The 23,313-nt window shown below is 57.5% G+C and overlaps 2 protein-coding genes across 4 annotated transcripts in view; one reads left to right on the top strand and one right to left on the bottom strand.

Moving 5' to 3' along the window:
- LTO1 (LTO1 maturation factor of ABCE1) overlaps window positions 1-23,313 on the top strand; it is a 67,350-nt gene that overhangs the window by 18,197 nt on the left and 25,840 nt on the right. The window contains exon 4 of one of the 3 annotated variants that reach the window (XM_005227379.5): window positions 857-2,201. The exons of the other annotated variants lie outside the window; for them this stretch is intronic. Coding sequence (XP_005227436.2) covers window positions 857-986 — 130 coding nt within the window. The 3' untranslated portion in view covers window positions 987-2,201. Of the gene's footprint in view, window positions 1-856; window positions 2,202-23,313 lie in introns of those variants that run through there. 3 annotated transcript variants of the gene reach the window in all.
- On the bottom strand, window positions 483-9,944 carry CCND1 (cyclin D1). Its single transcript, NM_001046273.2, is given in 5 exon segments — window positions 483-787; window positions 3,186-3,334; window positions 7,132-7,291; window positions 7,799-8,014; window positions 9,587-9,944. Coding segments are annotated over 5 exon segments (888 nt in total). The 5' UTR covers window positions 9,785-9,944; the 3' UTR covers window positions 483-622.

Genomic DNA, 23,313 nt, shown 5'->3' with positions numbered 1-23,313 from the left:
CCGAGAGGTTACATTACATCAGCCATTGACAAGGTGAAGGTTACACGCCTACCTACAAAATAAAATAAACAAATGACTTATAAAGTGACTACATGCATAAGCAAGATACAGGATGCCTAGAACTGCTTTAAAGCCGTGTCCTTAAGAAAAGCACACGAGTATGCTCCCCTATCTAAAATCCTCTTCTACTTTAAAAATGGGATGTGGACTTTTTTCTATTATTTTTTTTTTAAGAAACATTTTTATGCTTTTTTTTGTTTGTTTTAAACACATAAAGAATCAAATCTAATCCTCTCCCGCAGACTCGCTCCTTGTGTTAATGTCTATTCTTACAACACGGAGACACAAACACATGAATATCAAAACTAGTTGATTACGGGGCTTAAAATCCTCTATTTTTGTAGCACAACCCTCTTCCCTCTCTCCAGCTTAGGGTTATGTAAATACTATTTTTTTTTCCTCTCTTTTTTTTTAAAGACAGCTTTTTGGGTACTTTTTTCTTTTGCTTAAGTCAGAGACGGAAGGGAAAAAGAGCAAAGGAAAACACCAGGACAGTGAGGAGGGGGCCGCTGTCCCCCCGAGGGGGCCAGGCCGGGGCGGCCCCTCCCTTGCCACGGTGCCCTCAGATGTTCACGTCACGCACGTCGGTGGGCGTGCAGGCCAGGTCCACCTCCTCCTCCTCCTCCTCCTCCTCCGCGGCTTTGGGGTCCAAGTTCTGCTGCTGGGCCTGGCGCAGGCTGGACTCCAGGAGGGCTTCGATCTGCTCCTGGCAGGCGCGGAGGCAGTCCTGGGCGAGGGGGGTGGGCACGGGGCTCTCAGAAGAGGCTCCACTAACCTCAAATGCTGCTTCCCTCAGACTCCAGGATCCACAGTGCCGACCCTGTCTGGCTACCAGCTGCTCCCCTGCCCTGGCCCAAGGAGCCCGCAGATCACCCAAGCGGTGGCAAGCCCACTCAGGACCCAGGGGCTCCGGTGGACACAGCTGACCCTGTCCACCTGTCCGGAGCCCCCAGCAGAGCCCAGCCCCCAGGTTCCCACTGGCCCCACTGCGGCCCCCTCAGCACATTCAGCAGCATCATCTGAGCCCGGACAGGAGGCCCTCTGAGCCCCCACTTCTTGGACTTAACCTCTGTCGTGTCAGCCCTGGTGGTGAACCCAGCCTCCTGTGATGAACGGCCGTCAGAAGCGTTAGGCCACGCCTGACAGAAGATGAACGCCAGGCGGCCCCGGGGGACCTGGGTCCTTTACCGCCGTCCTCTCCTGCTCGGGCCTGCATCCCGGAAGATGCTCCGGCTGGGCACGGCTCCCGCCTGCCACAGACCTCCTCCCGCAGCGACCACCCCACGAGTTCAAGGGGGAGGAGGAACCATGGAGGCTGTGGGCCTCTGCTGGTCCCACCCGGGGGCAAATCTCCCAGCAGCTCAAAGGCGCCGCTGGTAGTCGGGTGGCCATGGCTCCTGGGCTAAACAGAGGCCACACAGGCCTTCTCTTCTGGAACCAGGAGAAGGCTTCAGGGCAGTCCAGAGCCCAGACCCATGCCTTTCCCACTGGAGGAGCAAGGTTTGGCATGAGAAGGCACCCCCAGCATCCACCTAGATGGGGCTGGCTATGGTGAACATCACCCCAGAAAAGTGAAGCTGGACCAGGAGGGCTTGAGTGAACCCCTGGGGATCTCCCACGGGTACAGGGATTACGGGCTGGGGAGGCTTCCCGAGACGCCTTTTCAATATTCATCATGGCGAAGGAAGAAGGCATGTATGTGCACATGGCCCCATTTTACGGAAGCGGAAACTGAGGCCCGGAAGGTGTGGCGGGGGACCCAAGACTGCCGACACCCTCCTCAGGTTCCCATTCAAACACCCACCACTGCCTCCGGAAAGCCCCACCACCACCATAGCAGGAAGGCCCCCTCTTCCCTCCCGGGGACAGCTCACTTGCCCCGGTAACTCGGGGGGCTGTGTGGTGGAGCTACAGCAGAGGGGTACAGGAAGGGCCCCCTCTCTGCGGAGCCCCGCACCCCACAGCCCCCTCAGCCTCATCCCATGGAAGGCAGACGGGGCCACGCCTCCACCACCGAGAACTTTCTGTCTGAACTCAGTGCTGTTTGTCACCTGGTCACCAGACTAACGATTCCCCCACCACCCCATCCTTCAGCCGGGAAGCCTTTGTCTCAGGTCTAATTAAAACAATCTCTATTCAAATGAGGGGTTACGCAGCCATTTCCTACAACTGTCTGGGGACAGCACCATCGTTGGCGTTTTTGGCTGAGGCTGACCCCTGGCAGTGAGGCTGAGATGCCCGCTCCTTCCACGGGACTCCCTCTCCGAGATGCCCACACCTCCAGACAGGAAAGCTTCCTCCTCTGGGGGTCACGCAGGCTGCGGCCAAGCGCCGTTGGCAGAGGACAGGCGGGCGTCCACCCCACACCCCGCCTTCCTCTGCCTCCCGCCTGCTTGAGGGGGGACCACCAGCAGCCCGAGCCAGACCTGGACGGGGGTCAAGGCGGTCACTGTCTCCCCCACGGGACCCTGGCAGGGCCGGTGTGACTCCCCCGCCACCAAACCTTGCTGGTCTAATTTGGTAAATGCCCCCGACCCTTGTAATTGTCACTTTAATTGTTTAGGAAAAGAATGGGGGATAAGACAATGGCATCTTTAAGGAGAAAGAGACAATGGACTCTGGCTTTCACAGAAGCAGCCTCTCAAAAGGGGCCATAAAAACAAGTTGTCTGGAGCGGGCTCGCTGTGGAGGGAGACCTCACAGGAGCCCTTGTAAAGCTTCCATTTATCGGGCATCCACATTGTCGCCCGGACAAAGCTCGACCGGTCCCCACCCCACACGGCATTAGGGCACGGACCGTTGACCCCGCCTGCCTTGTGGCCCCTCTTCCTGGATGGCTCCCCCACCCCGGGAGGGGTTTAGGCTCCAGGGGCCCCCGGGGACCACCCTCCTACGCACTGACAAGTTCCTGGAGTCTTTTCTCCCCAAAGGATCCCCACCCCCCGGGAAAGGGCGTGGAGTGCCCCCAGGCACTCTGCCAAGGCTGCAGCCTGGCCCGTGCTGCCGGATGCAGACAGCCGCCGGTCCATCCATCCTCCACATGGCCCCTGCTTCCCAGGCCCTTGATATCTTCTAGTGCCCAGAGCCGGGCAGGCCCCCTGCCCACACGGGAGCGGGAGACTCACCGGGTCACATCTGATCACCTTGGAGAGGAACCGCGTCAGGCGGTGATAGGAGAGGAAGCCGTTGGCGCTTCCCAGATGCAGGCCTTGAGCCGCGGCCGCCACGCTCCCGGCGGCCACCATGGAGGGCGGGTTGGAAATGAACTTCACGTCTGTGGCAGGGGGAGACAGAGAGGCAAGGGGGTTGAGTGAGGGCGCCCTGGGACCCTGTGTTCAGGGCCCCCCACCCCTGGCCTGTCCTGCAAATTTCAAAGGGATGGTCAGGAAGTCGGCGAGGCTCCCCACGCCCCAGCCTTGGTCATCACCCTGGGCGGCAGAGAGAGCAAGTCAGCTCAGGCTCCCCGAACATGGCCCGTGACGCTCATTTACAGACGCCAGGAAAGCAGACCAGGAAAACCGCTGGCGGAGGCCTCTTGGCATATAAGCCTATGAACGGATCGCTTATTCACACAGTACATAGAAGAGTCGTAAGAAGGTGGGGAGCGCCCACAAGGAAGGCGGTGTCCCTCTACAACGCGAACCCCAAGCACCGGGGCAGCCATCCTCCACGTGGGAGCGTGCCCAGATGTTCACTCCATTTACCTGCCCCCAGGGACTTGGGAGGGGTGCAGCGTGACTTCATCACTGCATCTGCGTGTCCTCAGCAGCTCTCCCCACGCTGCTGGGCAAGTGTCCACCCAGGCGGCGGGGCGGTGGGGGGAGGCTGGCTCCCTGGGTGGCACCCAGCCAAGGTCACCCGTCAGCCACTCCCTGCTGTACGCACACCTGGCTTCCCTTCAGGGGGAACAGTGTCATGGAAGGTGGAAAAGCCACAAGGGATACTGAAGTGACCCAGGGCCTGCAGGCTACCTCTGTCGTTTTCAATGAGGAATGACTGGCGGGAGGCCGCTAATCTCAGCATCTGAATGGGGGGGCGGAGGGGGGGGTCCTCTCGGCCTAGAGTTGGGCTCTAGGAGGTCAGTCCCCACCGCCTCACCCTGCACCACTGAGCTGCGTGGGAGGGGACAGGGCACAAAGGCAGTGCGGCCCCCGGGGGACGGGGGAGCACGCCCCCGCCCCACGGCCTGGCTTGAGATTTCATTGTAAGAGCGAACAGCCAGGGCCTCCTTTCAGGGAGTGGGAGCCCGCAGAAGGGCTGGGAGGGGAGAAAGACAGCCAGCCCTGAAGGGGAGACAAAGTTGGGGCTGCACGCTCTAACCACTTAAAAAAGAAATGCCCCCGTGAGGTGTGCCCCCCACTTCCCTCTAAACAGGAGCAGGTCCACCCAGCCTGGGAGCGTTTCATCAGGGCCCATCAGAATCCCAGACATCACTGTGGCCAGAGCATGGCTTCTGACTGGCTGCACCTTGAGAGCCCCGTCCAGCAGGGAGGGATGACATGCTTGGACGGCATGCACAAGCATAAGCGTGCGTCCGTGTGCGCCGTTCCTATTTGCTGCCCACTCCATGGGGTCGCCAAGAGTCAGACACGACTGAGCGGCCAAGAGTCCAGTGGGCCAACGCCAGTGGGCATTGGAGCTGACCCCCCTCGGGCCTGTTCTCTCAGCCTGGTACTGTGCCAGCCTCAAAGAGGCGCTCCTCACAAGAAACGCTCTACTGCGTACACCCACAGGCCAGGTGGCACTCCTGGTAAAGAATCTGCCTGTCGGAACAGGTGATACAAGAGACCCAGGCTCGATCCCCGGGCTGGGAAGATTCCCCTGGAGGAGGAAGCGGCCACCCTCTGCAGTATTCTTGCCTGGAGAAGCCCACGGACAGAGGAGCCCGGTGGGCTATGGTCCATGGGGTCGCAAAGAGTCGGACACAACTGAGCAAAACTTGAGCACAGAGCGTGCACACGTGGACACACACATTAGAAGCAGAGCAAAACCCTACCTGGTGTGTGGGTGATGTGCCCCACCACCCCTGGGCACCTAATCAAGAACCTAGGTCTGCCAGGCACATGGACCAGGAGGAGCAGACAACCACCCCCCTCTCCAGCACCTTCTAAAGGGACCCCTGCCATGTGGAGGACACAGCATCTCCTGGGACACGTACTCATGCCTCCACTTCACAAAACCTGTTTGAGGCTGTAACATGCCCTTCTCATCCAAGAAACTACCTCCCACCCCCACTTGTGACTAAAGCACACAGCTGTGCCGCTTAAGTTCAACAGCTCAGGACCCGGTTGAGGGGTGCTGCTCCCTAGGCCCCCCCAAATGCTGCTGCAGATGAAATGCTGAGTCACCCCGGGCCATCCCCCCTCTTTCACCCCAGGTGTGAGAAGGTATCTGTGTAACTCCGGGCCAGGGGCACTGGCTGGGCCAGTTCTCAAGACAGCCGCCAGAGTGCAGGCATGGCCTCTGTGCCCAGCTTCTGTGCTGTCTGCACCCCACCCAGGCCACACACCCCACTTCCCAGGGGTCCCTGGAGTTGGCGGGGGGGCCTCCGGGCTGTCCCAGCCATCCTCCGGGGAGCGCGTGCAGGAACCGTTCCTTGCATTATCTGCGGGAAACTTGGTCGTTTCTCTGAACCACTTTCAGCTCCATAAAAGGCTGCCTGCAAATCTCTGGAGGCTTCTCTTCTCGGAGGCATCTCAGCCAGAGAATGCCTCCCTGCCCGCTTGCTGGGCTGGCCCCTGGAGGCCGGGGAGACACATGTGAGAGCCCCACCACCACCACACTGTCCCTGCCCAAGGGCGGGTGCTGTGGGGCAGGAGAGCCAGGGGAGGGGGCACCCTCACCCCTCAGATCCATCCAAGCTGAGATGTTTTTGGCCTCTTGTCTGCCCCCACCCCACGGCTCACTTGGCAGGACTTCTGAGGGGTCCTTCTTAGAGGGGTTCACGCCTTGAGCAGGCAGAAGAAGCAGGTAGCACAATCTCTCCACCTCCCCTAACCTGGAAACCTCAGCTACTAGAGCCTCTGGACATGGAGAGGGTGACATAAGATGCTGGGTGGGGGACCCCACCCCAACCCCTCTTTGGTGGAACATGGTCCTCAGGTCGCCAAGAGGGAGCCCCCAACAGATCTGACTGCTGAGGCCTGGTGAGAGGGAGAGACAGCCCAGAGAAGAGCTGGGCAGGACGGGGCTTGGGTCCCTGGTCAGGGTCCCCAGGGGTCCTGGGCCCAGAGCATGGGATCCAAGGGAGGAAGGGGTCAAAGGGCTCAGGGGGCAGGGCTGGGAGAAGCAGGAGGTGGCATCTGTGTCTCCCTGGGTTCTGAGTGACTGGCCGCCTGGGGGCTGGGGAGAGGGCCCTGCCAGGGAGGGTCCCCCAGGGATGGTCCAGAATGGTGCCAGGGGAGTTACAGGGGGTGGGTGGGTGGGGCTCCTGCTGCCAACCGCAGCGGCCTGAGCCCAGGCGCTCTGAAGCTGCTCCCAGGAAGAGTAGGGAGCAGAGCCGGCGCCCCTGGCAGGGCCTCAGGCAGACAAGCGCCTCTGCTGGCCACCCCCGCGTGAGGGCCGCGGCCGGCGGCCCAGAGCACGTGGTCCAGGCACTGCCGGCCGGCGCTCCCCACCCTTGGAGGCGCCCCTGGCAGGTGGCCCAGCCTGGGAGAGGCTAGGAGGGGGACCCCGCAGCTCAGGCTCCTTGAGGACATGGGAAGAACGGGTGGGGAGGGGGACAGTGGGGGCTGGACGGCCAAGGTAGACCCCTTTCAGCACAGAGTGACCCCTGCCTGCAGTGGGGAGCAGAAGCTACAGCAGCTGGACACAGGCAGGCGGGCCACCCGCCCCCGCAGCCCCCAGGCATTGGGTGGTAACAGACCAGCCTCTGCTGCCCCCGCCCAGGAGGCAACGCCCCCCTCCCTGGAGCCCTTAAAAGCAGCCCAGCCCTCTCTGCTCCCCAGAACAGGGGACAGAGGAGCGCTTCCAAGAACGGGAGGGGCCCGGGGACCATCTCCACCGACGGGGTAACCGAGGCGGGGGCCAAGCAGCTCCTCCCGGGCACCAGCGGCGGGGCCAGCACCCTACCTGTGGCACAGAGGGCAACGAAGGTCTGCGCGTGTTTGCGGATGATCTGCTTGTTCTCCTCGGCCACCGGCATCTTGGAGAGGAAGTGCTCGATGAAGTCGTGCGGGGTCATGGCCGCCAGGTTCCACTTGAGTTTGTTCACCAGGACCAGCTCCATGTGCTGCGGACCCGGGGGAAACGCGTGTCGAGAGGCGCAGGCGAGGACCCCAGTGGAGCAGGGGACGGGGAGAGGGGATGGGGGTCGCTGGAGGGCCCGGGAAGTGAGGGGGACAGCGCGCGACCCCACATTCCGAGCAGGGACGGTGCTGCTCGCCAAGGGTCCTGCCCTAAACTCAGCCTACCCTGGGCCCGCGGAGACCAGGGGTCCGCCCACACCTGGAACGCGGGGCCGGGTCAACCGCGCGGGCGCCGCCCCGCCGCCGCCGCTGGAGGGCGCGCGCCCCCCACTTTTCGCAATGCTGGGGGCGCAGAGGCGGTGGGAGTCGGAGAGAAGGCCAGGGGGGAGGCGGCGCGGCTGCGGGGCGGCGCGGGGCCCCGCCCGTGCGGCCGCCTTCCTTGGGGGCCGAGGGTCTCTCGGCGGCCCGCCCGGGACCCCCGCGCCTCCCCCACGCCGGGGTCCCGCGGCTAACGGGGCGTTCGGGGACCGTGGCGGGGGTCCCAGGGTTACCAGCAGCTCGTCGGGCCGGATGGAGTTGTCAGTGTAAATGCACAGCTTCTCGGCCGTCAGGGGGATGGTCTCCTTCATCTTCGAGGCCACGAACATGCAGGTGGCCCCCAGCAGCTGCAGGCGGCTCTTTTTCACGGGCTCCAGCGACAGGAAGCGGTCCAGGTAGTTCATGGCCAGCGGGAAGACCTCTTCCTCGCACTTCTGCTCCTCGCAGACCTGCCGGGGGGCACCGGGGGCCGTGACCGCCGCCGCCGCCGCCGGGAGCGCCCGGCCCCCTCTGCGGAGACCTCGCGCCCCCCGACCCGGCTCGCGCCAGGGCGACTGGACTGCGGGGTCCCCGAGCGCGCGGAAGGTTGGGGCTGGGGGCGGCAGAAGCCGCCGCTGCCGCGCCCCCCTTCCCCGGGACTCCCCAATACCCACCCACCCCGAAACTGAAAGGGAAAGTCCCAGCTAAGCTGGCACAGTGGGGGCGGGAGCGGGCACGGCTGGGCGGCGTGTGCCGTGCGCGGGCTGTGGGCCCCGGGGACCCCGGCCCGCGTGGGTGCTTCGGAAGCTGCCAGACCTGGGGTCGGCAAAAAATGGGGCGCAGGGCAGCGGGGAGGGCCGCGGGGCTGGGCGCCGCGCTCGCAGCGCCTGCGAGACACAAAGGTGGCGTCCCAGGCCGCCGCGCCGCATTTCCCCAGACGTCATCTTTTCAAAAAATATTTAAAAATATAAAAAAATTAAGTGGGTACATAAAAATCCCCTGAAAATGACCCTCAGACTGTCCTTTACCCAGGCCGGGAGTCGGGAGCTCGTTGCGGGCTCAGGGGAGAGCCCCAGGAATTCAAATTCGGGGGCCCCCCTTCCCCCTGGGCGCGGGCGCCGTTTCCCTCTCGCAAGGGCACCACACCGCACTTTCAAAAATTATTTTAAAATACTTGCGGTGCCCCGGGGAGCCCTCTGAAAGCCTGCAAACGTGCCCCTGGCCCCCAGCTCGCTCCAGACAGGTCCCCCAAGCTGAGATCCTGGCAGATGAGGGTCCATTCCTAGCGTCTTGGGGGCCACGCGACCTTGCAGCCCGGCGTGCTCTCCGGCCCAAGCTGGCCTTGCGGGACGCCCCGGGACCCACTGCTTGAACAAAGGGGCCCCCTTTCCCGAGAGGGGTCCCCCCACAACTACCCGAGCTCTGTCCCCGCGCCCCTCCCGCTGGTTCCCGGCGGCGGCACGGCCCCTCGCGGCGGCCCCAAGCGCCTGGCCGGCCGCTCCCCGCCCCCACCCTGCCCCCAATTATTAATAAACACTTTTGCTTTGCAATAAAAGAACAAAGATGGCGCATAATACTGGCACGAGCTGCCCTTGCATACGTGTCCATGGATATTAATTTAAAAATCAAATCTATGCCCCCTCCCCCTGGAGCTGGCGGCTCAGCAGCCGCGCGGCGGCAAGAGGAGGCGCAGCGGGGCTGCGCGGCGGAGGTCCCGGCGGGGGCCACAAAGGACGCCCAGCCTACGGGCCCGCACCCCGAAGCCACCTGGGGGGCCCGGGCAGTGGCTTCCCCCAGGGCACCCCTCTTCGACAGCCGCCCCCCCCCACGAAAAGAATTATCTAACGACCCCACCCCACCCCCTCCCTGTTCAAAAAAATACCCTGAATATCTATATATTTTGGAACTACGATTCCTAGCAACACTCTGGCAAACTTCAAAGTTCGGGTGGGAGAGAAGGGAAGGAGATGAGTGGCAAAGAAAAGTGGGCTTGCGCAACAAGTCGCAGGAAAGTGCTAAGACAGCCGCCCGGAGCCCCGCACCTCCAGCATCCAGGTGGCCACGATCTTCCGCATGGACGGCAGGATCTCCTTCTGCACACACTTGAAGTAGGACACCGAGGGCGCGCAGGTCTCCTCCGCCTTGAGCATGGCCCGCAGCACTCGGTCGTTGAGGAGGTTGGCATCGGGGTACGCCCGGCGGATGGTCTCCATCTCGCAGCACAGGAGCTGGTGTGCCATGGTTGGGGGCTCGGCTAGGTGGCCGGGGGGCGGCGGTGGGTCCGGGGCTGGGTCGGCGCTCGGCTCGGGCTCCTGCTGCCCCGCGCTCCCTCGAGCTCGTCTGCCCCTCGCCGGAGCGCGCGGACGCTGCTGCTCGCTGCTACTGCGCCGACAGCCCTCTGGAGGCTCTAGGACTTTGCAACTTCCAACAAAACTCCCCTGTAGTCCGTGTGACGTTACTGTTGTTAAGCAGAGATCAAAGCCGGGCAGAGAATGGGAGCGGGAAGGAGGGGGGCCGGGCGCAGGGGGAGGGGGCGCGGGCGCCGAGCGCCGGGGAGCGGCGAGGGGCAGAGCCCAAAAGCCATCCCGGAGGCGCCGCGCCTGCACCGCGCGGTGTTGCCCCCGAAGCCGGGTTTTCATAGAAATGCAAACCGTCCTAAGGCAGCCTTTCTCCCCGCCGGGGAAGAGGGGTGCAGGAGCGGGGGTTGGGGGGGTCTGTCCTCCCCGACTGGGTCCCGCAGGATTTGGGGGGTTGGGTGAAGGTGGCTCTGCAGAGGGGGACAACTAGGAGGGCGGGCAGGCCACACGCAGCTGGGGGAGACCGCATGGAGGGGGGACGCTGGGGTTCGGTGACACTCTGAGCCGGGAGAATGGGCGCATTTCCGAGAACGCCACGAGGGCACCCACGGGCGGAGGCAGCCAAAGAATCTTAGCGTCTGTCTTCTTTCATTTTCATTAACACGTGTAAATTTCAGGAACCATTTACCATTCAGGGACTCAGGGCAGAGCCGACAACCCCGGTGGAGGTTTCATTCCCGCACCGAGGGGGGTCTGTGCAAATGCCGGAGGGGTAACCCCCAAAGTTAAAGGGCTTTCAGCCTAACATGCGCTCGCTCAAAAAATAAAATAAAATAAATGCCCGAAAATTCCAGCAGCAGCCCAAGATGGTGGCCAGCATTTCCTTCGCCCTGTCCTCCTCGCCTGGGGGATCTGCGCGCTGTCTTCCTACCTTAGCTAGTCCATTCTTGCGGGGGGCCCGCAACCCTCCCCCCGCGTCCCCGCCCTGTGCCGGCAATTTAACAGCTAGAAAAACACTCTGAAAGGAAGGCTGCAAAATAGTGGTCTCTGTCCTGTCTCATTTTTTAAATTAAAAATTAAGCTAAATCGCTGGAAATACTAGTCGCCTCCCCGCCTGGGAGAAGACCACCGGAAACTTCCTAATTGGCTTTGTTGGGGGTGTGGACCTCTCTTCACCTTTAGAATTTGCCCGGGGGCTGCATTCGTGAGCCTGAGGTGGTTGGCGGGGGTCTGGCAACAATCAGAACAATTACAAGTTAAAGAAATAGGTGTATTGATCTGATGATTTTAAACAAAACCTATATATATTTGTGGCTATACGCGAGTCCCCAATATTAATCGCCAACTTCTAAGAATATAAAAGAATATAGTTTTTTAAAATGAAAAGATTCAGTCTCTTTGGTGCTTATTTTTAAAATAAAAGGACATCTTACCCAGTCTTAACATTTTTTTTTAGTTTTTACTCTACCTGCCCCAAATTAAGAACACTGTTCATTAACTTCCCTCTGAATGTAGTCCAGTGTCATCAAACCATCTGATACCCTAACGTTAAAGGCTCAAAGAAAACGGATTAAAAAGCCCCCCCTCCCCTTCGCAAGGGCGCACACAACAGGACAAGACCCCCTCACTTTTCAGAGCTGATTCCCGCGCCCCTCCCCCGCCGAGGATCAGGGTTACTAATATTCCGGGTCCAGGAGGGTAATTACCCTGGGCTCACGCCTCGGGAGGAGCGGATGGCCCGACATGGGCGCGCCCACCGCCGTGTCCCCCTCCCTGGGCACCCAGGCTCGCATTGGGCCCCGGCACGCGGGAGCCTCGGAGCATCAGCCCGTGCACGAGGGCGGCTGGGTTGCTTTTCATTCATAAAATCCCGACCCGGCGGCCGCCGGGATGATTTATGGGGTTGCGCGCTACCACCGGGTTGCTTCTGTCCCGGAGGGCGGGAGGCGAAGGGGCCCGAGCCCCGCGTGTGCCCGCACCCGGGCCCGAGGCAGGCTGGCCACGGCGAGGTGCAGCGGGTCGTAAAGAGGATCGCCCACTCCGGCGGGACGGACTCCAGATCCAGGAGGGAGCTTCCCCCTAACCCCGGAGAAAGACGGAGGAAACTGGAATTAGCATGAGCCAATGGGGGAGCGGCGCTGTTACTAGGCGGGCCGGGCAGATCTAGACGAGGAACTTCGTTGATTTCCCCGCTCAGGGACGGGCGCAAAAGTGCAAGCCCGGCTGCCGAGCGTGAAGAGCCGTCCAGGAACCCGCGGGGGGAGGCGCTGGAATTTGGTGCCGGGGGGGGAGAGCCCGCCGCCCAGCCCCCACCCTGAGGAGCCCAGATCCGCATTCCCTGGAGAACCGGGGTGGGGAGGGGGTGGTGGTGGTGGCAACAGCTTCGGGCCTTTAATAAAGGCTGCTTATAGGAGAGCAGGGGACGCGTTTTATTTATGTATTTTTTTTTTTGAGAGAAAAAGCAACTTTTAAACACTTCACGGCTTAAGGTTTAATTTTGCACGGCCTTGATAAAACCCACCACGAAGCAGGAACTACAAGTTCTGGGCTCATTTAGAGTGCTCTGTGCTATTTCTTGATGACCCTTTGAAACAAAGGGCCAGTGGCTCAACGGGAAACCAAGTTGGTTGGGAAGAAAATGCAAAAGTCACTTAGATCACCTTTCCTCGCCCCCTGGTCCCCTCGTCGAAGTGACCTCAAGCCGGGAGGGACGCCAGTCCCGAGAGGGCCAATTCCGCGGCGGGCGCCTTTGCCACCGTCCCTGGCTGTGGGAACCTTCATTCACGGCGGGGGAAGGGAGCGCGTTCATTCAGGAGCCAGCGCGCCGCGGCGCCGACTCCGGGACGCACCGCGGCTGCGCGCCGCTGAGCCGGGGGGCTCTGGGGAGGGGGTGCAGGGCCCAGCGGAGACCTTCCTCCGGCCGTAGAACTCCGGCCCCTGCCCTCCCCGGAGAGGACTGGGCGGCGGGCGGGCGCGTGCAGGTGGGGTCACCTGCAGCCGCATACCTGGCGGCGACTTGAAAGGACTTGGCTCCAGCTCTGCGAGTTTTCCATTGTTAAGCCCTTAAGTCGTTCTGGAAAACGCTTCCGAGTGCGGGCCGCAGGGTTCCGGGGGCTTCACTTCCCCCACAAAGTGCTCGCTTTTGGCGGGGCGCGTACGGCGGTCCACGTGCTGAGATAGCTCCGCCAGGGATACGCGGTGCGGATCCCCTGCGCCCCAAAGTTGCGGAACAAGCCGGAGCCAACTCCGGCCCCAGGGCCCACCCGGACACTCACAGGCTGGGAACTGGGGCAACCTCGCCTCCCACCGCCCCAAGCTATCGGGCAGGTAGCGGGGGACGGGACCACAGTCCCTCAGCCCTTAAGGCCGTGGGCGAAGTGCGCGCGGGAGCTAAAAACAAACCCCAACAGGTTGGGGGGCGGGGCCCGGTTCCCTCAAAGCCTCTGGGATCCCAAGGGAGAAGGTGCACGCTCGGAGATGAAAGGAGATTCGAACTCCTTGACCTCTGCCCTCAAAACGCACCGCCTGCTTCCCTGAGCAATACGAACCCCCAAAGTTCACCAGGAATTGCCTGGCCCCTTGGCTCAGGCCCCCTGGCCGGTCTCTAACCAATGACCGCGGGGCGGGTGCCCCGGCTGATATAGATAACCACCTCCAGCCAAGGCGAAGGAATTGGGCGGTGGGTGGGGATAACGACCTAGGAGGCCATACCCCTCCCGCGTCTCCCTCGAACAAGCCTACCCGCGGCTGACCAGGACACCACCCCACGCCCCCTCCTTCGCCCCGCGTCCCCGACGCCCAACCTCCGCCCAGAGAGCAGGGCGCCACTGCAGAGACCCGCGAGGCGTCGGAAAACTTCCGCTGGAAGGAGCCTCTCTAAGACCCCCGTGGGCTCCCGCGGCACACCTTCCGCCTCCTTCAGGACTTGTCACTCGCGCCCCCGTCCTCGCCTTTTCCCGGAGAGTGTCCGCGGGGAGGACCCCCTGTACTAGAGCCTTCCAGCCTGCTTCTTTCTGCCGTGGAAACGCCCTGAAAACGTTCCCATCCTTTGAATTGACCCTGGGGAAGGGCCGGGGGGTCTTAGTTAAGGGCCGTCTAGACATTCCAGGGCTCCCAACACTGGCTTCGGGGATGGGGGCGGGGGCAGAGTTCCAAGTGCGGAGAGAGGGGTTGCGTACTTAGCGCGCTGCACGCGTTTCCTAGGGTCCCTTGGCTTCGCGACGTCGGGGCTAGGGCGGGACACGGCTTTGGGGAATTCTGGGGTTCGGGGTTCTAGGGGCTCGAAAGGCCGCGCCCTGTCCCCACGCCCCGCCCTCCTGCTTGCGCTAGAATCGCCTGCCCTGGGAGTCCGGGGAAACGAAGTTGGGGACTGGGGTGCGGCCCGGCCGGGGAGAGAGAGAGGAGGGAAGAGCGCGCGCCGCGGGAACCCGGGCCGGGGCTCCAGGGCCGCGCCGAGCATTCCGCACATTCCCGCCCGGCCTCGGCTCCGCCGCCACGTGGTCGCGGCGCGCGCCGTGCTTACCGTAAGGTTCAGAAGAGAGGCGCACAACCCAGCTTGGGCTCGCCTGCGGACCTCCCAGGGTGAATCCCGACCTGCCTACTCTGTCCGGGTGAATAGCCAGAAGTTGCTCCTTTTTACGTAACAAGGAGCCTACAGCTGAAGTTGTGACACATCCATTGGTAGGTCCCACTGGTATGTCAGGAGGATGACTTCCATCTCAGGAACGTCACGGAACCGGACCGATGACCATTCTGCCTTCACAGCGGTGAGAGCTTAGTGGAGGACTTGCAGCAGGCAGAGGAGGACTTTCTTCTTTTTCTGACTATTCCAAATCAGTCGGTGGCTCAACCCAGTATCCGTGAGACTGGGAAACAGAACCTATGACGTCCTTAGAGCATAGTGAAGTAAGTGAAGTAGTCACTCAGTCGTGTCCGACTCTTTGCAAACCCATGGACTGTAGCCCACCAGGATCCTCCGTCCATGGGATTCTCCAGGCAAGAATACTGGAGTGGGTTGCCATTTCCTTCTGCAGGGGATCTTCCCGACCCAGGGATCGAACCCAGGTCTCCTGCATTGCAGGCAGACACTTTAACCTCTGAGCCACCAGGTAAGCCTTTTTAGAGCATAGGGAACGTCCATAAAGCTGCCTGTACTTAGCTGCTCAGTCGTGTCCGACTCTTTGTGACCCCATGGACCGTAGCCTGTCAGGCTCCTGGGTCCATGGGATTCTCCAGGCAAGAATGCTGGAGTGGGTTGCCATTTCCTCTTCCAGGGGATCTTCCCGACCCAGGGATCAAGCCCTCATTTCCCTTATCTCCTGCACTGCAGGCTGATTCTTTACCATCAGAGCCTGCGTGCTCAGTCGTCTCAGTTGTGCCCGACTCTGTGCGACCCCATGGACTGTAGCCCGCCAGGCTCCTCTGTCCATGGGATTCTCCAGGCAAGAATGCTGGAGTGGGTTGCTACCTATATTATTTAAAAAAAAAAAAAAAATCCTGAGGGGTCTTTTTCTGAGAACCAGAATAATGATCTACTTTTCAAAAATTCATGCAAAACCAAACCACTTTTTCAGGGTGCCAGGAAATTTGCAAGCATATCTGTGAGCTTGCAGAAGAGTATCACACACAGACCTGTATCAGCCAGTAGGTGTGCATCCGGCAAATCTCTCTCCGTCTGTAAAAGGGAGCATGACTGTGTGTCTGGAAGGCTGTGGAGACGAGTAATTATGGTAACGCGTGTGGGGCGTTAGCCTGGGGCCTGGCATATGTCAAGGCCTGTTGGATTTATTCATTCATGTATTTGTTCTTGTGCAGAATGAAGGCCATGTGATGCAGGCTGTATGTGGAATTAATTAAACATTTCAGTTTATATTCAGAAAGAGGATTACAAAATGGCTTTATAGTCTATAAACTCACTTTTATTTGCTGACTTCTCCTGAGCTATCTGTGTTCATGAGATTTAAATCCTAGAGCACGCATTAAAAAAAAAAAGTTTAACCACGATAATCTTCCCTTCTTACTTCTCAACATGCAAAAGAAGTAAAAAAGTGAATTTTAAAAATTGCCAGTCACTGTCATGTCCAACTCTCTGTGACCCCATGAACTACATCCCAGCAGGCTCCTCTGTCCATGGGATTCTCCAGGAAGAGTACTGGAGTGGGTTGCTATTTCTTTGTCCAGGGGATCTTCCTGACCCAGGGATCGAACCCATGTCTCCTTTGTCTCCTGCATTGCAGGCAGATTCTTTACTGCTGAGCCATCAGGGAAACCCCAATGATTAAAAAAGGAAGCATGTTAGTTAAGGGTTAAAGTGTCAAGGCAAGGCTGAGGGTCAGAAACAAAAAGGGGGATTTCTGGTGGTCAAAGAGGGTGGACAGCCTGAGGCCCTACCCAGGTCTTTGGATAGGTGGGGCCCAGAGTCATTTAAAAAAAAGGGGGGAGGGAGAGGTGATCAGAAGTGAAACTGACCAAACGTGCAGGTCACTGACACTGGCGGAAGCAAAGAGGCAGAAGTGTCAAGAAGCCATCGGACTGGAAGCTGCTGACAGCGTCAGCCCATGGCCAGGGCACAGGCTGCCCTCAGGGGCCCCGAAGGGAAGAAGGACAGGGGAGGCTGGTTTAAACATTTCGCTGAGGCTTGGGCCTACTGGGGAGAGAGGAGTCCTGGACCACCAGTCCGGAGGGCCTCCCGGTGCCCAAAGGACTCTGGTCAACCCTTCTCTCCTTCAGTGATTATTGTTCAGTCGCTCGGTTGTGTCCAACTCTCTGCAACCCCGTGAACAGCAGCACGCCAGGCTCCCCTGTCCTTCACTATCTCCCTGAGTTTGCTCAAACTCATGTCCATTGAGTCAGTGATGCCATCCAACCATCTCATTCTCTGTTGCCCCCTTCTCCTGCCTTCAATCTTTCCCAGCATCAGGGTCTTTTCCAATGAGTTGGCCCTTCACATCAGGTGACCAAAGAACTGGAGTTTCAGCTTCAGCATCAGTCCTTCCAATGAATATTCAGGGTTGATTTTTCCTTTAGGATTGACTGGTTTGCTCTCCATGTAGTCCAAGGGACTCTCAATAGTCTTCTCCAGCACCACAGTTCAAAAGCATCAGATCTTCGGTGCTCAGCCTTCTTTATGGTCAACTCTCACATCCATACATGCCTTTTGGAAAAACCATAGCTTTGACTATAAGGACCTTTGTTGGCAAAGTGTCTCTGCTTTTTAATATGCTGCTGTCTGGGTTTGTCATAGCCTTTAGAATGGAGCTTGCCTGCAAGGCAGGAGACCCGGGTTCAATCCCTGGGTCAGGAAGATTTCCCTGGAGAAGGAAATGGCAACCCACTCCAGTATTCTTGCCTGGAAAATCCCATGGTCAGAGGAGCCTGATAGGTTACAGTCCATGGGGCCGCAAAGAGTGGGACATGACTAAGCGACTTCATTTTCTTTCTTTTCTTTCTTGGTGATTAGAAAGTTTTAATTGCCTTTCTAACCCAAAGAGGAAACTGGAAAAAGCAGCTGGGAAATTTCCGAGCAAAACGCAAGCTTAGTGCCGGCAGCTTGGCCAACAGGCAAATACATGCTCCTTGAGCTCTTGTGAGGTGAGAGGGCTGGTCACGCTGCTCCCTCCCCTGTGAGCCTCCACCCTTCTTTGGTCCTGGTGAGTCAGGCCAAGTATGCTTTCCCCCTGCTGCTGTAACAGACGGAGAAGGCAATGGCACCCCACTCCAGTACTCTTGCCTGGAAAATCCCATGGACGGAGGAGCCTGGTGGGCTGCAGTCCATGGGGTCGCGAAGAGTCAGACACGACTGAGCGACTTCACTTTCACTTTTCACTTTCCTGCATTGGAGAAGGAAATGGCAACCCGCTCCAGTGTTCTTGCCTGGAGAATCCCAGGGACGGGGAAGCCTGGCGGGTGCCGTCTATGGGGTCGCACAGAGTCGGACACGACTGAAGTGACTTAGCAGCAGCAGCAGCTGTAACAGAGGACCACAAACTGAGTGGCTTCAGACAACAGTAACCGCTTCTCTCCTAGTTCTGAAGGCTCGAGTCCCAAATCAGGAAGTTGGCAGGGCTTTGTCCCCTCTGCAGGATCCTGGGGAGACCTGTGCTTGCTTCTTCCAGCTTCTGGGGCTCCCCTGTCTCTTGACTTGTGGCCACATCAATCCAGTGTCTGCCTCCGTCTTCACAGGGCCTTCTCTTTTCTGTGTGTCTTGTCCTCTTCTGTCTCTTATAAGGACATCTGTTGTTGGATTTAGGGACCACCTGGATAATCCAAGAAGATCCTAAACTTGATTACTTCTGCAAAGACCTTATTTCCAAAAGCCATCGAATGCACAGGCTCTGGTGGTCAAGAGGGGAACACGACTCTTGGGGGCCACCATTCAGCCCACCACAGGTGGGAAGAAGAGCAAAGATGGGACGGGTCTTAAAGTTTAAACTCTGCCATCAAATCCTTGTGTTTGGTAAGGTCTTGGTTTATGTCAGGGGGCAGAGGGACAGGGCCCAAGCATAACTGAGTTATGGTGTGTGTCTTCCAGGACTTTCCACTGGAGGCCTGAGAAATAATACATGGAAATATTATTTTTAAGAGAAAGTTTGTGGCAAAATAGGCAGATGCCTTCTATAGGCAACCACTATCCCTGTCGTATTCACTCCTTTGCAGAGATAGACAGGAGAAGTCATGAAAAGCATGTTGTGATTAAAATTTTCTTTTAAAAATATTCTTTATTTTTGGCTGCATAGGATCTTAGTCGGGCTTCCCTTGTGGCTCAGACAGTAAAGAATCTGCCTGCAATGCGGGAGACCTGGGTTTGATCTTGACTGTGGCCCACAGGCTCTTGAGTCGCAGTGCGCGGGCTTCATTGCCCTGCAGCATGCGGGCTCTTAATTCCCTGACCAGAGATCGAATCCACGTCGCCTGCACTGGAAGGCAGCTTCTTAATCCCTGGACCACCAGAGAAGTCCCACAGTTAGAATTTTAGGGAGGAGTAAAGAGAAAGGCTTTATCCAAGAATGAGGAAGGCTAAGAGAGAGGAGACAATGTTCTAGGTGTTTGAACAGTATAAAGGAAACCCCGCAAGGAGAGATTGCAGGGTATGCACTTGGCTGAAAAGCCGAGTCTGAACCCTTTAAAGCAGATGGGTGGGGGGAACGGAGATAAATCGTTGACATTATCCACAGGGGGCCGATTCCAGAACCCCCTTAGATGCCCCAATCTGCTGGTACTTGTGGCCTTTATTTATAAAGGCCTGCATATAACCCACACACAGCTTCCCATTAGGCTTCACTGTTAAATTTTTTCTGTTTTTTTTTTTTTTTTTGCTGTTGTTGGATTTGCAGCACGCGGGCTTTCTCTAGTCGCCAAATGCAGGCTCTCTAGTTGAGACTCGGGCTTAGTTGCCCCACAGTAGGTGGGATCTTAGTTCCCCCACCAGGGATCAAACCTGAGTCCCCTGGGTTGGAAGGCGGGTTCTTGGCCCCTGGACCGCCCGGGAAGCCCCTCTCCCGTACACTTGAAGTCGTCTCGTGGTTACGGGTGACGCCGACGACACTGTCGGTGCTCGGCTGTGGTTGCCACTGTGCGGCAAATTCAAGCTTTGCTTTTGGGAGCTTTCTGGAATTTTCATTTTCTTGGAGTATTTTTTGACCCGTGGTTGATTTGAATCCACGATAGGGAACCCGTGGATGTGAGGGACTGCTAAGGATAGTGTTGACCTCACAGGGTTTTCACAGAAACTAAATGAGTTTGGGCGGGTGAATCCAGATGGCACGGGGAGGGCAGCCATTATTAGCTGTGAAAAGGCAGTTGCTCAGTCGTGTCTGACTCTTTGCGACCTCATGGACTGTAGCGCACCAGGTTTCTCTATCCATGGAATTCCCCAGGCAAGAATACTGGAGTGGGTTGCCCTTCCCTTCTCCAGGGGGTCTTCCTGACCCACAGACGGAACCTGGGTCTCCTGCATTGCAGGCAGATTCTTTAGGGAAGCCCTGAGGCGCACTATAAATCTGAAAATTGTAGTCGTGTAAAAGAGCCCCTTCATTAAGTCACAGCCAACTCAACTCATTTTTTCAATCAAAAGCTTCTGTAACTGCCAATAAGATCGGTCAACATGCGCGTCTAGAGCCCTTGCTCCGCAACAAGAGAAGCCCGCCGATGAGCAGCCCACGCACCGCAACTGGAGAGCAGCCCCCGCTCTGCGCAGTGCGGTAGCAGTGCTGTTAGGCGAGTCGATAGCCTTCCGGACTTGGGGGAAATACGCGGGAGTTGGGTGTTGCTGCCTTGTCCTGGCTGAATGCACTCTTCGCTCTGTGCTTTTGGATGGATTGGAAACAGGTCTCAGAACTTGTGGCTTCCCAGGCTGGGATTACAACAGCAGGAAGCGAGCCACTGAGGGTCACAGAGGGCAGGGTTGGGGCCACAGGGGTGACGTCAGAGCAGCTCTCGGTGGGGGAGAGGAATCTGAGCTTTCCTAGACGGAGACCTGGGAGGCTCTTCTTGGCCCCTTCCCAAGCCTCACCTATCCCTTCTTCCTGCCCTTTCTGGCTGATGAGTCCAAACTCGGAGTCCACCCACCAGCAAGTTCCCGTGCAAGTTTCAAAGTCATAGAAAGAGGGGGTTTGGAAAGAGGAGATGAAAGATAAGGATGGTGGCAAGGAAGGTGTGACTGCAATGCCTAGAGGTGGGGGGCGGGAGGAGAGGGGAATCCAGCGATCAGGAAGGTGGGAACAGGAAGGAAAGTTAGGAACTGCCCCCCGTCCCCCCCCCACACACAATCCTCTTCCTCTCTACCCACACAGCTGCTTTACAGAGAGCAGCTAATTCATCTTCACATCAGCCTCTGAGGACAGTCACTTCTTCCCCATTTTACAGATGAGGAAATCGAGGCCCACAGAGTCATTAGCTATGACAAAGCTGGGATGCCTCTGGCTTTGTCGGACTTTAAAACCCAGGGGAAGGAATGACAAAATTTGAAGCCCCTAGAAATTACAGTGTTCACCATTTTAAAAACAGCTTTATTGAGATATAATTTATACACCATAAAGTTCACCCATTTAAAGTGTGTAAGTCAGTGATTTTCAGTATATTTGCAGAGCTGTGCAACCATTGTCACTATTTAATTTTAGAACATTTTCATTACTCCTAAAGAAACCATGGTCTAGTCAAGGCTATGGTTTTTCCATTGGTCATGTATGGATGTGAGAGTTGGACTGTGAAGAAAGCTGAGGGCCGAAGAATTGACGCTTTTGAACTGTGGTGTTGGAGAAGACTCTTCAGAGTCCCTTGGACTGCAAGGAGATCCAACCAGTCCATTCTGAAGGAGATCAGCCCTGGGATTTCTTTGGAAGGAAATGATGATGAAAATCTGAATTTTCAAACTCCCAGGAATGGGAGTAATGATGCTAAGGAATGATGTTAAGGCTGAAACTCCACTACTTTGGCCACCTCATGCGAAGAGTTGACTCATTGGAAAAGACTCTGATGCTGGGAGGGATTGGGGGCAGGAGGAGAAGGGGACGACAGAGGATGAGATGGCTGGATGGCATCACTGACTCGATGGATATGAGTCTGAGTGAACTCCGGGAGTTGGTGATAGACAGGGAGGCCTGGCGTGCTGCGATTCATGGGGTCACAAGGAGTCGGACACGACAGAGCGACTGAACTGAACTGAAAGAAACCATGAACCCATTAATAGACACACCCTTTTCCTCTGCCCCTCACCCCCTCAAGCCCCAGGAAACCAGTAACCTGTTCTCTATTGCTATGGATTTACCTAATTTGACTGTTTCCCGTAAACGGAGTCCTCTGATATGGGGGCTTTTGTGTCTTCTTTAGCATAATGTTTCCAAGGTTCATCTGTGTTTCGTAGCACATTTCAGTGCTTAATTCCTTTTTATGGCTGAGTAATATTCCACTGGATGGCTGTGCCACATTTTATGGATTCATCTGGGTTACTTCTGTGTTTGGACTGTGAGCATAATGCTGTTCTGAACACTCATGTGTTCATTTCTCTGTGTATAAAGGGTCATCTTTTCTATACAATCAAGTGAAGGGTCAGTCTTCGGGGGAGGGCTGTTCTCTGGGACTGGAGAGATCTAGACACATCCAAAGAGGGCTTCTCATTGGTCAAACCTCCTGCCTGGTCCTTCTATCTCTTGTCCTCTCTCTTTCATCTTTTCTCTTCCATCTTCAGGGAGGTCCTAAGGTCTAGAACCATGAATAAGAGTGCATCAGAAATTGTGTGTGTGTGTGTGCGTGTGTGAGACATTAAGAAACTTGACAGGGTGGGCATGTGTCCTGATTAGCCACGCACAGGTCCATGCTCTATGAAGAAAGATCTTGTGGGGAAAGATCTGGGATGTGTCCATGCAGGGACCCTCTGCTTTGTCCCCTCAGCCGCAGTGGAGGTAATACCGTGCTGAATGGGAACCGGTGGTGGACAGGATCAGAAGAGGCAGGAAATCCCTCCTGTAGGGCTGGCAGGGCGTCCAGATTCAGGCGCAGCGATGAGGTCACAGCACCTGCTGACCAGGTCTGGGCCAGCGCAGGTCCGGTGCTGGGGATGGTTCAAGCGCCTCCTGAGACAGGATCGGGGCCTGGTCTGGCTGGAGTTCATGCTGCCTCACCTCCCCTGGCCCAGCCCGTTTTCGCCATCTGGTTTTCCTTTCTTGCTTAACCCCATCAGCACTGGTTTCAGTTGCTTGCAACCGAACACTTGGATGAGAAGGACGCCACGATTGAGCACGTTTGCGGCTTGCACGAAGACCTGTGACCTCACTGCCAAACAAGAAACTTACAAGAGTCATCCTAGAAATGATCTCATGTCCAATCACAGGGGATGGTGGATTATGGCATATCCAGAGGTTGATATATAGCGAGATACAAATGCACAGGTACCACACTAGCTCAACTGTAAGACGTACGTAGCTGGTTTGAAGGACATATCACAAAATGGAAGGAGCTGAGCTTTGAAGGGTTGATAAGGTTGATTTTTCCCCTTCCTTCTATGCTCTACCACGTCCTTTCCATACACTCTATCCTCCTATGAACAAATATTTATATTAAAACCAGAAAAAAAGAATCAAACCCAAAACAACTCCAAAGGATACCCAGGCATTTTGCAGACCCTCAGGCCCCCTGTCTTTCCTTGGGACACCTGAGCCAGACTCCCTGTGGCTCATCGGGACGTGGCCTCATGGGGTTCTCCCTGTCACCAAGGAGCATCCCAGGTGCCAGGCCAGGAGGAGCCTGAATTCACACATGGCTCCAGCAGACAAAGGGGTGGGAAGCTGGTGCCCTAGGCAGAGTTTAGTGGGCCCCAGGGTAGACGACACTTGTAAACACATAGCCAGTATGATCATCGCTGGGCAGTGACCACTTCAGAGCAGAGGAAGTCCAGACTATGCCCCCTGAGATGTAGGGTGTTGGCTGAAGGCAGGAGGAAATGCAAAGAGGAGCTTGCAGATACAGACCAATGTGTA

Source organism: Bos taurus, chromosome 29 (assembly GCF_002263795.3).
Source record: "Bos taurus isolate L1 Dominette 01449 registration number 42190680 breed Hereford chromosome 29, ARS-UCD2.0, whole genome shotgun sequence".
Taxonomy (NCBI): Eukaryota; Metazoa; Chordata; class Mammalia; order Artiodactyla; family Bovidae; genus Bos; species Bos taurus.
This window is presented reverse-complemented; position numbering and strand designations above follow the sequence as displayed.